We start from the raw sequence: 16,188 nt of genomic DNA, 5'->3' as shown, positions 1-16,188 counted from the left end.
TCAAGAAAAAAAGACAGGACACAAACAAAATAAGAAATGAAAGAGGAGAAATTACAAATGATATCACAGAAAAACAACAATGAAAGAATACTACATATAGTTATCTGCCAACAAATTGCATAACCAAGAACAAATGGACAAACTCCTAGAAACATATAATCTTTCAAGACTAAATCAGGAAGAAATAGACAGTCTGAACAGATTGATCAGTAGAAATGAAATTGAATCTAGTATCAAAAAACTTCCAAAAAGTCCAGGATCAGAGGGCCTCACAGGAGAATTCTACCAAACAAAAAAAAGCAGAGTTAATACTTATCCTCAAACTATTCCAAAAAACTAAAGAGGAGGGAACACTCCCAAATTCATTCAACAAGGCTACCATTACCCTGATATCAAAACCAGACAGATACTACAAAAAAGAAAATTACAAGCCAGTATCTTTGATGAACATGGATGAAAAAATCCTCAACAAAATATTAGCAAACTGAATTCAACAATATATAAAAAAGATCATACACCATGAACAAGTAGGCTGTATTCCAGGGATTTAAGGATGGTTCAACTTACGCAAATCAACCAACGTGCTATCCCAAATTCACAAAATGAAGGATAAAAATCACATGATCAACTCAGTAGATGCAGGAAAAACATTTGACACAATTCAACACCCGTTCATGATTTAAAAAACTCTCAACAAATTTGGCATAGAGGGAAAATATCTCAACACAGTAAAACCTATTTATGAAAAACCCATAGCTAACATCATACTCAATGGTTAAAAAAATGAAAGTTTTTCCTCTAAAATTAGTAACAGGACAAGGATGCCCACTCTCACCATTTCTATTTAACATAGTATTATAAGTCCTAGCCACAGCAATCAGACAAGAAAAATAAAAAGCATCCAAGTTGGAAGGGAAGAAGTAAAAACTGTCACTATTTGCAGATGACAAAATACGTAGAAAACCTTGAAGTCTACACCAAAAAAAGTTAAAACTAATAACTGAATTCAGTAAAGTTACAGGCTACAAGAATAATATACAGAAATCTGTTGCTTTTCTATACACTAATAATGAACTATGAGAAAGAGAAAGCAAGAAAACAATCCCTTTTTTTTGGTACATCCTGCATTAAAAAAATTTTTTTTATTGAAGTATAGTTGAGTTACAATGTTGTGCTAATTTCTGCTGTACAGCAAAGTGACTCAGTTATACACATATATACATTCTTTTTATATTCTTTTCCACTATGGTTTATCCCAGGAGATTGGATATAGTTCCCTGTGCTACACAGTAGGACCTTGTTGTTTATCCATCCTATATATAATAGTTTACGTCTACGAACCCCAAACTCCCAGTCCATCCCTCTCCCTCCCCGCCTCCCCCTTGGCAACCACAAGTCTGTTCTCTATGTCCACGAGTCGAAAACAACCCCATTTAAAACTGCATCCAAAAGAACAAAATACCCAGGAATAAACTTAACCAAGGAGGTGAAAGACCTATACTCTGAAAACTATAAGACACTGATGAAGGAACTTGAAGATGATATGAATACATGGAAAGATAGCCTGTGTTCATGGATTGGAAGAATTAATACTGTTAAAATGTGGATATTACCCAAAGCAATCTACAGATTTAATGCAATACCTATCAAAATACCAATGATATTTTTCATAGAACTACAACAAATAATTCTAAAATTTGTATGAAACCACAAAAGACACCCAAATGGCCAAAGCAATATTAAGAAAAAAGAACAAAGCTGGAGGTATCATGCTCCCTGACTTCAGTCTATACTACAAAGCTACAGTAATCAAAAGAGTGTGCTAATGGCAAAAAAACCAGACATGTTGATCAGTGGAACAGAATAGAGAGCTCAGAAAGAAATCTATGCACATATGGTCAATTAGTTTACAACAAAGCAAGCAAAACTATACAACGGAGAAAAGACAATCTGTTAAAGAAGTGGTATTAGGAAAACTGGACAGGTAATGAAAAAGAATGAAATTAGAACATTTTCTTATACCATATACAAAATAAACTCAAAATGAACTGAAGACCTAAAATGTAAGACTGGAAACCATAAAACTCTTAGAAGAAAACATAGGCAGTACATTCTTTGATGTAAGTCTTGGCAATATATTTTTGGATTTGTCTCAAGCAAGAGAAACAAAAGAAAAAATAAACAAATTGACTGAATTAAACTTAAGTGCTTTTGCACAGTGAAGAAAACCATCAACAAAACAAAAAGACAACCTAATGAATGGGAGAAGATATTGGCAAACGATATGTCTGATAAGGAGTTAATATCCAAAATATACAAAGAGCTCATACAACTCAATATCAAAAAAACAAACAACTCAATTAAAAAATGGGCAGAAGACCTGATTAGACATTTTACCAAAAAAAAAAAAAATACAGATGGCCAATAGGCACATGAAAAGATGTTCAACATCACTAATCAGGGAAACACAAACTGAAACCACAATGAGATATCACCTCACACAGGTCAGAATGGCCATCATCAAAAAGAGAACACATTATAAATGTTGCTGAAGATGTGGAGAAAGGGGAAACCTAGCACACTGTTGGTGGGAATGTACATTGGTACAGCTACTATGGAAAACAGTATGGAGGTTCCTCAAAATATTAAAAGAAGAACTACCATGTGATCCAGCAATTCCATTCTTAAGTATATATCCCAAGAAAACAAAAACACTGATTCAAAATGATACCTGTACTCCAATGTTCATGGCAACATTATTTACAATAGCCAAGAACTGGAAGCAACCTAGGTGTCCATCAATAGATGGATGGATAAAGAAGATGTGATATTATATATATATATATATATATATATATATATATATATATATATATATATATATATATATATATATATATATATATATATATATATTACTCAGCCATAGAAAAGACTGAAATTTGCCATTTGCAACAACATGGATGGACCTGGAGGGTATTATGCTTAGTGAAGTAAGTCAGACAAAGACAAATACTGTATATTTTCACTTAAATATGGAATCTAAAAATTAAACCAAATGAATGACAAGCAAAACAGAAACAGACACAGAGAATAAATTAGTGGTTACCAGTGAGGAGGAGGGGTGGGGAGGGGCAAGACAGGGGAAGGGGATTAAGAGGTATAAACTACTAGGTATAAAACAAATAAGATACAAGGATATAATGCACAGCACAAGGAATATGGCCAATAGTTTGTAATAACTTTAAGGAATACAATCTATAAAAATATCGAATCACTATGTTGTACACCTGAAGTTAATATAACACTGTAAATCAACCATACTTCAATAAAAAAGAATGGAATTGAAAAGCAAAAAAAAAAAAAAAAAAGAAACACAAAAGGAGAGCCAGGAACAGGAAGTACAAACAGAATAGTAAATAGAAAGATGTAGTAATAAACACAAATATATTCTAATGGCATTAAGGGTAAATAGAATAAGCATTCAAATATAAAGTCAATAATTTTCAGGTTAAAATATATTGCTTCTCTGAAGATATATACATGTAAGAATTCAGAGAGCTTGGAATTTTAAAAAAGGAAATAGATACTCCATGCAAATACTAACCAAAAGAAACTTAATAAAAGAAAGGTACAGTGGTATACTCATAATAGAAAAGATACACTTTTTATAAAGAAGAACATTTCATAATGATGAGACTATTGTCCCTGAACACAGTAGAATTAAACTAGGAATCAAAAATCATAAATATAACAACAAAAGCTCCATATATGTAGCTATTAAGAAACTTGAATAACAAATGGTTCAAAATAGAAGTAATAAGTATCAGTATCAAGAGAATCAAAACTTGCTTTTCAAAAACAAAGTTCATAAACTCTTGGCATGATACACTAAAAGGAGAACAAAAGAAAGAGCATCATGACAGATTCTAAAGATGTTAAAATATCACAGAAGGATACTGTGAGTAACTTTATAAAATATCATTAAAAATGCAAATGAAATAAACACATTCTTAGGGAGAAAAAACAACCAAAACTGATGCAAAGGAAAATAAAGTCTAGGCAGGCATATAACTGAAAAGTTCTTCCACAAATTAAAAACCTTTCTGTAAGTATCCATGACCAAATGGCTTCACTTGGGAATTCAAGGAATTAATTAAAATTATTAAGGAAGAAATCATGACAATACTACAAAATTCTTCCAGAGAATAGAAAAAAAAAATAGAGAGATAATCACTTCCAAATTCATTTTATTAGTTCAGCATAACTTTGACATAAACCCTTACATTATAAGAAAACATTATAAGAAATACATTATGGTGGGGTGGTAGTGGTGGAATGAATTGGGAGATTGGGATTGACATATATACACTAATATGTATAAAATAGAGAACTAATAAGAACCTGCTGTATAAAAAAATAAAATAAAATATAAAAAAAAATTAAAGGAACACCTTAAGAAGAATTCTTACTTAAGTCCTATATATTTCAAAGATGATTTTAAAAGCATAAATAAATCTTACTGAAGAGTAAAAAAAAAATTATGGGTGCAATATCTTAAGCAAAATAATATCAAAGCAAATATAGCCATATTAAAAAGATTACTACATCATCAAGTGTTTCTCTTCTAGGAATGCAATGATTATTAAACATAAGAAAATCAAACAATGTAATCTACCACACTATCCATGGGCAAATTACTTTACCTTTCAAAAAGTTTAACTGTCCTCATTTAAAGTTTCAATTTCCTCATCAGTAAAATCAAGACTATAACAACTCATGTATCATACGGGGGTTTTTTGAGGATTAAATAATTAATGCATGTAAAGTGTTTAGCACATGGCACACAGTAAACGCCCAACAAATCTTAGCTATTATTATTAGTGCCTTTTAAAAAATGATAAGTATGAAAGAAGTAACATTTATACTGAACAATGTAGCAGATTAAAATCTCATTTATGTAGCACTCAATCAGAAAACTCCTACTATGTAAAAAACAAAACAAAACAAAACAAAAAACCCAGAACTTAGAGGCTTAACACAACCATTTATTTAGTCCACAGTGCCAAGGTCAGCAATCTGAGCTGGGCACAGGAGAATGTGCCTTCTGCTCTCATTCATGTGTCTATGATCAGCTCTTAGGTCAGGTAGGGACCAGCTAGTTTTGAGAGGTGTCCATGGAACAACTAGGATGGCTTGTCTCTCTACCATGTTGTCTCTCACCTTCCACCTGGTTAACTCGGACTTATTTACATATCAGTTACAGGGTCCCAAGAGAACAAGAGAGGGCAGGCACCAATGTGTAAGCATTTTTCAAATCTCTACTTGTATAGCATTAGAATTGTTTAAATTAAGTCACATGGTCAAGCCTAGAATTTGAGTGGGGAAGGAAGGATGGGATATAGGGAGCCTTGAATAAATTGGGGACAATTACTCTAACAGTGTACCACAAGTTCCAAAGCAGTAATTCATTAAAAAAAATATAGGAAAGTGTATACATGATTCTTATCCAACATAAATTACCAAACCATTAAAATCCAATAAGAAAAAACAATTTTTCCCCAAAATGTTCCCTTTACTTAGCATCTCCAGTTTTATCAAACCATCCCTAAGTCTCTAAGACCTCAGCTTGGTAACCAAAACATAGCTTTCAAATTTGATGCCTAATACTGCCCAATCCAAACCTTTTTCCCCAACAAGGCAAAGTCAACCAATGACTTTCTCTTAAAGCATTCTTATTTATGTTTGGCTCATGCCATTTCCTTATCTGAAAGATGCTTTCCTTGAATCATTTCATGTAACTCATCATTTAAGTTTCCAGCTCAAATACTACTTAAAGATAATAGTAATTTATTCCTCATTAATATTAGAAAAAAGTTAGAGAGCAAACATTTATCTGAACTCCCATTTTGTGCTATGAACTTTCATGGGGCCAGCTACATATATAATAACCATTTGTGTTGTTCCCTGTCTTTCTGAAGAATAGGTCTTCTGGATGAAACAGTAAAATTTACCGTGTAAAGGCTATTTTTTGGACATCCTTGCTTCTTCCATAGAATTCACTATGGCATAAAAGATTTAGTAAGTACTCACATTTGCTTCATATTTTTTACTGTTTTTGGTGAAATTTTTATATAATTTCTCACTTTACACACTCATAGTATCTTAATATTAAATAAGAGAATCAAACTAAATTAAGTGATATTTTACCAACTACTTTATAATTTATCATTTATTTACATTTATATTATATTGTTTATAGTTTAATAATCCAAATGTGTCTCTCTCTAGCTAAACTTTATATAAACCACATTTATAATAAGTTATATCTTTTAATCTATCTAATGCAAATTAAACTTATTTTTATATTAAATATGTACTATGCATAAATTAATATAACTGCTTTTAGAAATTTCTAATTTAGGTTTTTCTCTGAGGATAACTTGCCTTCCCCACACATTTACTATTTAAAATGAATGAAAGCATCTCTTGGAAGCCTCACTAAGCACTGAAAACTAATTAGCACATCTAGTGGTTAAGCTTTTGTTTATTCCTTTATTCTCAGTGCTGACTGCTTGAGTAATAAGGTCTTCACTTGGATCTAGCATCTAAAAAATATTTACTATGTCTGATTAACTGACTTATGAATTTCAAATGTAATTATCTACAGATATTTACTAAAATTTTGAAGAAAGAAGCTATCTTACACCTAATGATTGGCCTTGAAAACAGGCATATAAATAGAATTCTAATTATAGAAATGACAAATTTGACTTAGCTTATTTATTTAGTTGCAGTCTAATCCATTTGAGATATGAAGTGGCATATAAAAATAGATACAAAAGCAGATAATAACATAAATAATAACAAATAATGGAAAGAATCATGGAAACAGAAAAAAAAAAAAAAAAGACTGGGTGAGATGAACTAATCATCCTCTATTTCTCTCAGAAACTGGTCAAAAAATTGACTCTCATTTTTTAAACTCCAGCAAGCCATTTATACAAAATCAATAATAATGTTCAGAGAGCACATGAAACTAAGAAGGATTTATTTCCTAAAACCCAGTAAAGAGGATGCTGGGTGATATAGTGGTCACCATTATAATAGGTACAATAATTTTCTTTGTTTTTCTTTTTCTTTTTTTTTCTGTGCTTCTCACCAAAACCAAGGACAAAGCTGAAGCAAGTTGCATGAAAGCAAGTCCATGAAATCCAAAACACTGTTGAAGTGGGCAGCAATCTGATTGTCTTTGTCCATGAAAAAAATATTAGAAATCCAGAGAAAAGGATGGACTGCATGTTTTCAGATAGTCCTCCATAAAGATCATTACTCCAAATAAGACTTATGGTTCAAAAACAAAGAGTTTAAGGTTTTGTTTTCTACTAAGGATCTAGAGTGTAGATATTTTGTGTTGCAATAATGGCCCACCCATAAGCTTGGACAATCAATTAAGCAGAGTGAATCATTTTTGCTTTTCTTGTTAACATTAATTAACATCTGTAATTATTATTGGAAAACAGTATATTAAGAGTGTTAGGGGACTTCCCTGGTGGTCCAGTGGTTAAGATTCTGCCTTCCAAAGCAGAGGACGAGCGGTTGATCCCTGGTTTGGGAACTAAGATCCCACATGCCGCGGGGCAACTAAGCCCACACGCCACAACTACTGAGCTCACGCACTGCAACTAGAGAGCCCACATGCTGCAAACTACAGAGCCCACATGCTCTGGAGCCCGCGTGCCACAACTAGAGAGAAGCCTGTGCACCAAAATGCAGAGCCCATGTGCCGCAACTAAGATCCGGATGCAGCGCAAAAAATAAAATAAAAGAAATAAACATAAAAAAAAAAGGAATGTTAGGATAACTGCATCTGTGCAAGCTAGAAAGAACCAGAAACTTTCAGGGACAGAAAAAAGTGTACTTTAGGATAACAAATTAACCTGGCTCAAAATAAGACATAAAGAGAAAAAAAAACTATTTGATGGAGTTTTGAAATATCATAGGCTACCACATGGATAATCACTGGAAAATAATATTTGCATTTTATGAAGAATGGATAGCTAATTTCATAATGATTTCCTTTGAATGTGAATATATATATATATATATATTCAAACAGAGCTAGAAAAACCAAGAATTTGTAAAATACGTTTTTAACTTTAAAGAAAAAGACATTAGATTTACTGAGTCCAGATTTGCAAGTTATATTGTCTAATGCTGGAAAGAAAAACCGCTAAATAAGTTCACTAAATAATTTATTATCCAAATTGAGACACTATTAAGAGTGAATTAGTTCACTACTAACAAGAAAGTTGGAAAATTAGGCATAGACTCAGGCTAACCTCAGCAAATTGGAACACACAGGCAGCCTACTTAGGGATGTCTCTCAAAGGCACACGCTCAAAGCAGAACAATTAGTCTTCCCCCAAATCAACTCCTTTCTTCAAGCTACTTAATCAGAAGATTGTCAACCCTCTTATCTTTAACTAAAAAATAGGTCAGTATTAACTTTTAAAAATCATGTTCTCAACAGTGAATCACTGATATTCACTGAATATGAATATTCCTTTTTCCTTAGAGACAAAGGACAAATATTTCCTGGTGACAGACGTACCAGTTGATGGCCAGTGTTTTATCTTACCTGGGCAATATTTTCTGCATTACAGATTCGCCCATCTTTCTCATGATCCTTTGTTTTCTGTAACATTTGCCATATTTTGTTTCTAAGTCCATCCTGCTCCTTATCTCCTCGAAGTTCCCATGACATTTTCATCAGGTTATGCACGAAGCCATAGTATCCAGTCCATTTCACTTGATCACCTATTTAGAAAGAAAGGTTCTTTAGAAAGATATTTTATTCATCTTATTAATGTATGGTTGTGTGAAAAAGAAGAAATTTGATTTTATTAATGTTTTAAAGTTTGAAATTCTGAGCTTTGGAATTTTCTTTTTACCATTCACTACTTTTACTCCTTTAATTTTGAAAGATCTCACAGATCGTTTAAAAACCTCTAACAGAGATACATTCGGTAGATTACTCCTTTCTGCTCATGGACACCGCCGAGTAAGCATCGTTGACTTCTCCCCACCCCTCCCCTCCACTGCCGTCATGTCTAAGTCAGAGTCACCCAAAGAGCCTGAACAGCTGCGGAAGCTCTTCATCGGAGGTTTGAGCTTTGAAACAACCGATGAGAGTCTGAGGAGCCATTTTGAGCAGTGGGGAACGCTCACAGATTGTGTGGTAATGAGGGATCCAAACACCAAATGCTCCAGAGGCTTCGGGTTTGTCACATATACCACTGTGGAGGAGGTGGATGCAGCCATGAAGGCAAGGCAACACAAGGTGAATGGAAGAGTTGTGGAACCAAAGAGGGCCGTCTCAAGAGAAGGTTCTCAAAGACCTGGTGCCCACTTAACTGTGAAAAAGATTTTTGTTGGTGGCATTAAAGAAGACACTGAAGAACATCATCTAAGAGATTATTTTGAACAGTATGGGAAAATTGAAGTGATTGAAATCATGACTGATCGAGGCAGTGGCAAAAAGAGAGGCTTTGCTTTCATAACCTTTGATGACCATGACTCTGTAGACAAGATTGTCATTCAGAAATACCACACTGTGAGTGGCCACAACTGTGAAGTAAGGAAAGTCCTATCTAAGCAAGAGATGGCTAGTGCCTCATCCAGCCAAAGAGGTCGAAGTGGTTCTGGAAACTTTGGTGGTGGTCATGGAGGTGGTTTTGGTGGGAATGACAACTTTGGTCATGGAGGAAACTTCAGTGGTCAAAGTGGCTTTGGTGGCAGCCACGGTGATGGTGGATATGGTGGCAGTGGGGATGGCTATAATGGATTTGGTAATGATGGAAGCAATTCTGGAGGTGGTGGAAACTACAATGATTTTGGCAGTTACAACACTCAATCTTCAAATTTTGGACCCATGAAAGGAGGAAACTTTGGAGGCAGAAGTTCTGGCCCCTATGGTGGTGGAGGCCAATACTTTGCCAAACCCCAAAACCAAGGTGGCTATGGTGGTTCCAGCAGCAGCAGTAGCTATGGCAGTGGCAGAAGGTTTTGATTACTGCCAGGAAACAAAGCTTAGCAGGAGAGGAGAGCCAGAGAAGTGACAGGGAAGCTACAGGTTACAACAGATTTGTGAACTCAGCCAAGCACAGTGGTGGCAGGGCCTAGCTGCTACAAAGAAGACATGTTTTAGACAATACTCGTGTATGGCCAAAAAAAACTCGAGGACTGTATTTGTGACTAATTGTATAACAGATTATTTTAGTTTCTGTTCTGTGGAAAGTGTAAAGCATTCCAACAAAGGGTTTTAATGTAGTTTTTTTGTTGTTGTTTTTGCACCCATGCTGTTGATTGCTAAATGTAATAGTGTGATCATGATGCTGAATAAATGTGTCTTTTTAAAAAAATAAAAATAAATAAAACTTCTAACGCTATGAAAAGATGAACTGCACCTAATATTATACCTAATAAATTTAAAAGTTAAAAAGGTAAACTGTGAAACTATGTACTATAAACACATTTTTTTTTTTTTTTTTTTTTGCGGTACGCGGGCCTCTCACTGTTGTGGCCTCTCCTGTTGCGGAGCACAGGCTCCGGACGCGCAGGCTCAGCGGCCATGGCTCACAGGCCCAGCCGCTCCACGGCATGTGGGATCTTCCCGGACTGGGGAACGAACCCGTGTCCCCTGCATTGGCAGGCGGACTCTCAACCACTGCGCCACCAGGGAAGCCCTAAACGCCCAACTCTTTACATTAAAAAGAATGATTGACAAAAGTACATACAAATTACCTTCCTTCATATATTTTAAATAATTGTTTTTTGAGGAACAATATTTTAGAACCCTACAATCACCGAAGTGAATATGGTTTGTTTTTAGAATAAACAAGGCCAGTAGACCAGTCATGAAACCATAAAATATATTCTGATAACTGTGTTCTCAAAACTCAATTTTTAAATGCCACTGAAGACTGTAAAAGAAAGCTGTTCACCTGTTGATTTAAACTACAGTAAAGTGTTGCTTACAGATATTTGTAGGGAGAATCTATTACATCCAACTGACTGACAGTTAACGAAGAAAAAATTTCTTATAAAGACAGATGGGATGTGTTACAACTGTCATAAAAAGTAGAATGTGCTCTCATATGCATGTCTACACACTTGCTGAGAAGCATGCCTGCTCTGAAACTTCTCATCCAAGGACCAGACTGTAACATAAGGCACTTTTCTGTTCTGCTTTGTGTGACCCTGTGGCAGCTATCAAAGATGTTACTTTAAATGTACTGAGAAAAAAATGTGTCTCCATCTGCAGCTAAGCTAGGAAATAACAAAACTGAAGCAAAACAAAATTCCTAATAAACCTTAAAAATTTATTAAATTATACCATTTGAAAACCAATACTTTATGATCCTTTCTCTGTAGGAATGTTTTATTTTAGCGTTTGAACTCTTTGGAAGCCGTTAATTGCCAGCCTAGATACTTATATTTCACATATTCAATGAACATAAAATATGAATATTTCTACTTATATGGATGATTATAAATGAACACAACTTTTACAATTTTGACAAATATAACTTGGCACCACAGAATTGAATGTATCACTGAAAGGTAACCTGAATGCAAGATGTAGTTTAAAACATTACCTTTATGAAATGCCATGTAGTGTGGAGGAACTAGATCAATGTCAAGAAACCAAGAGAAGGGCTTCCCTGGTGGCGCAGTGGTTGACAGTCTGCCTGCCAATGCAGGGCACACGGGTTCGTGCCCCGGTCTGGGAAGATCCCACATGCTGCAGAGCGTCTAGGCCCGTGAGCCATGGCCACTGAGCCTGCACGCCCAGAGCCTGTGCTCCGCAACGGGAGAGGCCACAACGGTGAGAGGCCCGTGTACCAGAAAAAAAAAAAAAAAAAGAAACCAAGAGAACTATTCAGTAAGCCAGCCATTTGTTTAATAAATATTTACTGAGTCAATGTTATGTGCCAACCACTGTTCTATGTACCAAAGAAAAAGACAATGTTACTGCTCTAGGGACACTTAATTCTAGGGGAGAAAGACAGATATTAAGAAAGTGAACTTAAAAATATCATTACAAAAATAATAGATGATAATGTGACCAACAATGACTAGGAAAAGAAAACCACTACCGACAGAGTGAAAGAAAGACCTCCATGAGAACAGTATTATTAGTATTCAAGCTAATATCTGATTAAAAAAAAAAAAAAAAGCTAAACATCTAAGGAGCTAGGGAGAAGTGTTCCCAGCAGAAGAGATGGAAAATGCAAAGGGTATGGACCCAGAATAGCTTGAAAGTTTAGAGAAACAGAAGAAAGGATAGAATGGATGGAGTACAAGACACCAGGGAGTCCTTGGGACAAGATGAGATCAGATAGGCATGCCCTTTGCAGAGGCACACTCTCAATGATCATGGCCAATTTGTAAGCCATGGAAAGGAGTTTGGATTTTATTCTTAGTGTAATAAAAAGCTAACAGAGCATTTAAATACAGAAGGGAACTGACCCATTTTATGTTTTAAAAAAATCTTTTTGGCATCTTCGTGGAAAGGGGGACTATAAGGAAGATAGGAAGATTTTTCGGCTTTTGCAATTAATCTGTAAGAAAAGTGATGACTGTATAGACTTTAGATTTGTACAGTAAACTTGTACAATGGTCTATACCCTTGGCTTCTGGGAGGTCACCTCTAATGCCTTGGAATGTCCTGTCAGATAAGAATGTTCTTATTAACCTGGGAGCCATGGGTTGTGATCATCAATTTGCCTTTGAAAGGGCCAGAGACTGGGGTCACCCATATGTATGTGACTGAAGCCCAATAAAAATTCTGGATACCAAAGCTTAGTGACTTTCCATAGGTAACAATACACTATGCAAATTGTCATACATTGTTTCTTGGAGAAGTAAATGCTTTCCACACAACTCCACTGGGAGAGGACAGTGGATAGCTCTCTGCTTGGAACTCTCCTGAACTCTGCCCTATGCACCTCTTCCTTAGCTGATTTTAATCGTTTCACTGTAAGAAACCATACTCATGAGTAAAATGGCTTTGCTGAGTTCTGTGAATTCTTCCACAAATTATGAAACATGAGGGTTGTCCTGGGGGTCCCCAAACTCACAAGTAGTTTCAGAAGTGAGGGTGGTCTTAGGAACTCCTGAACTTCACAGGAGTCAAAAATAGAGACAGAGATATGTAGAAAATTTGGGGATATATTTTGGATGTATAGTAGAATAAATAGGAATTCGAGGGTACTCTTTGTTTTCAGAACGTTTTACTATAATAATTATAATGACATATCTATCACTATACACACAAATACACACATATTTAAATACCGATCATAAGGACAGAGACAAAAAGGCAAAGTAGAAGGACGTGAGTTCATCTTACGAAAACATCAAAATCACAACTAACTGCTGAACAACCATCGACAAAAAAAAAAAAAAGCTGGAACCTACCAAAAAACAGATACCCTACATCCAAAGACAATGAAGAAGCCACAACAACTTGATAGGAGGGGTGCAATAACAATAAAATTAAACCCCATACCATCAAGTGGGCGACCCACTAACTGGAAAATAATCATACCACAGAAGTTCTCCCACAGGAGTGAAAGCTCTTAGCCCCACGTCAGGCTCCCCAGCCTGGGGGTCTGCTATGGGAGGAAGAGGAGCCTTCAGAGAATCTGACTTTGAAGGCCAGCAGGGTTTGATCTCAGGAATTCCACAGGACTGTGGGAAACAGAAAATCCACTCTTGGAGGGCACACACAGGTCTCATGTGCACTAGGACCCAGGGAAAGAAGCAGTGACCTCATAAGAGTCTGGGACAGACCTGCCTACTAGTATTGGAGGGTCTCCTGCAGATGTGGGGGACAGCTGTGGCTCACTGTGGGGAAAAAGACACTGGTGGCAGTAGTTCTGGGGAGTATACATTGGTGTGAGCCCTCCTGGAGGTCACCATTTTATCATCAAGACCTGGGCTCACCCAACAGCTGTAGGCTCCAGTGCTGGGACACCTCAGGACAAACAGCCAACATGGCAGGAACACAGCCCACTCATCAGGAGACAGGATACTTACAGTCTTCCTGAGAACACAGCTGTCCAGTAAACACAACCCTTAACACAACCATGTCCAACAGAGGGACCCAGCTCCACCCACCAGTGGGCAGGGACCAGTCTCTCCCACCAGGAAGGCTGCACAAGCCTCTTAGACAGCCTCATCCACCAGGAGGCAGACAGAAGAAGCAAGAAGAACTAAAACCCTTTAGCCTGCTGAATGGAAACTGAGATCACAAAGTCAGACAAAATGAGATGGCAGAGGAATATGTCCCAGATGAAGGAATAAGATAAAATGCCACAAGAACAACTAAGTGAAGAGGAGATAGGCAATCTACTGGAGAAAGAATTCACAGTAATAATAGTGAAGATGGTCCAGGACCTCAGAAAAAGAATGGAGGCAAAGATTGAGAGGATGCAAGAAATGTTTAACAAAAACCTAGAAGAGGGGCTTCCCTGGTGGCACAGTGGTTGAGAGTCCGCCTGCCGATGCAGGGGACACGGGTTCATGCCCCGGTCCAGGAGGATCCCACATACCGCAGAGCGGCTAGGCCCATAAGCCATGGCTGCTGAGCCTGCGCGTCCGGAGCCTGTACTCCGCAACAGGAGAGGCCACAACAGTGAGAGGCCCACGTACTGCAAAAAAAAAAAAAAAAACTAGAAAAGCTAAAGAACAAGCAAACAGATAAACAATACACTAACTGAAATGAAAAATACACTAGAAATAATCAATAGCAGAATAACTGAGGCAGAAGAACAGATATGTGTGCTGGAAGACAGAATGGTGGAAATCACTGCCACAGAACAGAATAAAGAAAAAAGAATGAAAAGAAATGAGGACAGCATAAGAGACCTCTGGGACAATATTAAATGCACCAACATTTGCATTACAGGGGTCTCAGAAGAAGAGAGAGAGAAAAAAACCTGAGAAAATATTTGAAGAGATAATAGCTGAAAATTTCCCTAACATGGGAAAGGAAACAATCACCCAAGTCCAGGAAGTGCAGAGTCCCAGGCAGGATAAACCCAAGGAGGAACATTATGAGATACATGATAATCAAACTGGCAAAAATTAAAGACAAAGAAAAAATACTAAAAGCAGCAAGGGCAAAGAAACTAATAACATACTAGGGAATTCCCATAAGGTTACCAGCTAATTTCTCAGCAGAACCTCTGCAGGACAGAAGGGAGTGGCATGATTAAGTATACTTAGAGTGATGAAAGGGAAGAAACTACAACCAAGAATACTCTACCCAGAAAGGCTCTCATTCAGATTCAATGGAGAAATCAAAACTTTACAGACAAGCAAAAGCTAAGAGAATTCAGTACCACCCAACCAGCTTTGCAACAAATGCTAAAGAAACTTCTCTAGGCAGAAAAGAAAAAGCCACAACTAGAAAGAAGAAAATTACGAATGAAAAAGCTCACTGGTAAAGGCAAACATACAGTAAAGGTAGGAAATCATCTACACACAAATATAATATCAAAACCAGGAATTGTGAGGAGAGTACCAATGTAGGACACTGGAAATGCATTAGAAATTAACAGACCAGAAACTTAGAATGATCTTGTTTATATATAGACTGCTATATCAAAACCTCATGGTAACAGTGAACCGAAAATCTACAATAGATACACACACCAATGAAGTTAGTCATGAAATCAGAAGACAAGAGAACAAAAGAGGAAGGGAAGAAAGAAAGACCTACAAAAACAAATCCAAAACAACTAACGAAATGGCAATAAGAACATACATATTGATAATAAACTTAAACATAAACAGATTAAATGCTCCAACCAAAAGACATAGACTAGCTGAATGGATACAAAAACAAGACATGTATATATGCTGTTTACAAGAGATCCACTTCAGATCTATAGACACATACAGACGGAAAGTCAGGGGATAGAGAAAGGTATTCCATGCAAATGGAAATCAAAAGAAAGCTGGAGTAGAAATACTCATATCAGAAAAAATAGACTTTCAGAATATGACTGTTACAAAAACAAAGAAGGACACTGCATAATGATCAATCTAAGAAGATATAACAATTGTAAATATATACACACCCGACATAAGAGCACCTCAATATATAAGGCAAAT

General features: G+C 36.2%; 2 protein-coding genes across 2 annotated transcripts in view; one reads left to right on the top strand and one right to left on the bottom strand.

Moving 5' to 3' along the window:
• The window catches only part of TMEM232 (transmembrane protein 232), a gene marked incomplete at both ends in the record, with an annotated part of 245,982 nt that overhangs the window by 155,125 nt on the left and 74,669 nt on the right, over positions 1-16,188 (bottom strand). The window contains 1 exon segment of the mRNA XM_079701591.1: positions 8,642-8,820. Coding sequence (XP_079557717.1) covers positions 8,642-8,820 — 179 coding nt within the window.
• On the top strand, positions 9,110-10,072 carry LOC307051374 (heterogeneous nuclear ribonucleoprotein A1-like; the record flags this gene model as incomplete). The annotated part of the gene is made up of 1 exon (XM_079701676.1): positions 9,110-10,072. One exon carries the CDS (start codon positions 9,110-9,112, stop codon positions 10,070-10,072), a length of 963 nt encoding a protein of 320 aa, XP_079557802.1.

The sequence above is a fragment of the Hyperoodon ampullatus genome (genome assembly GCF_949752795.1).
Source record: "Hyperoodon ampullatus genome assembly, chromosome: 4".
In the NCBI taxonomy this organism is placed as follows: Eukaryota; Metazoa; Chordata; class Mammalia; order Artiodactyla; family Ziphiidae; genus Hyperoodon; species Hyperoodon ampullatus.
This window is presented reverse-complemented; position numbering and strand designations above follow the sequence as displayed.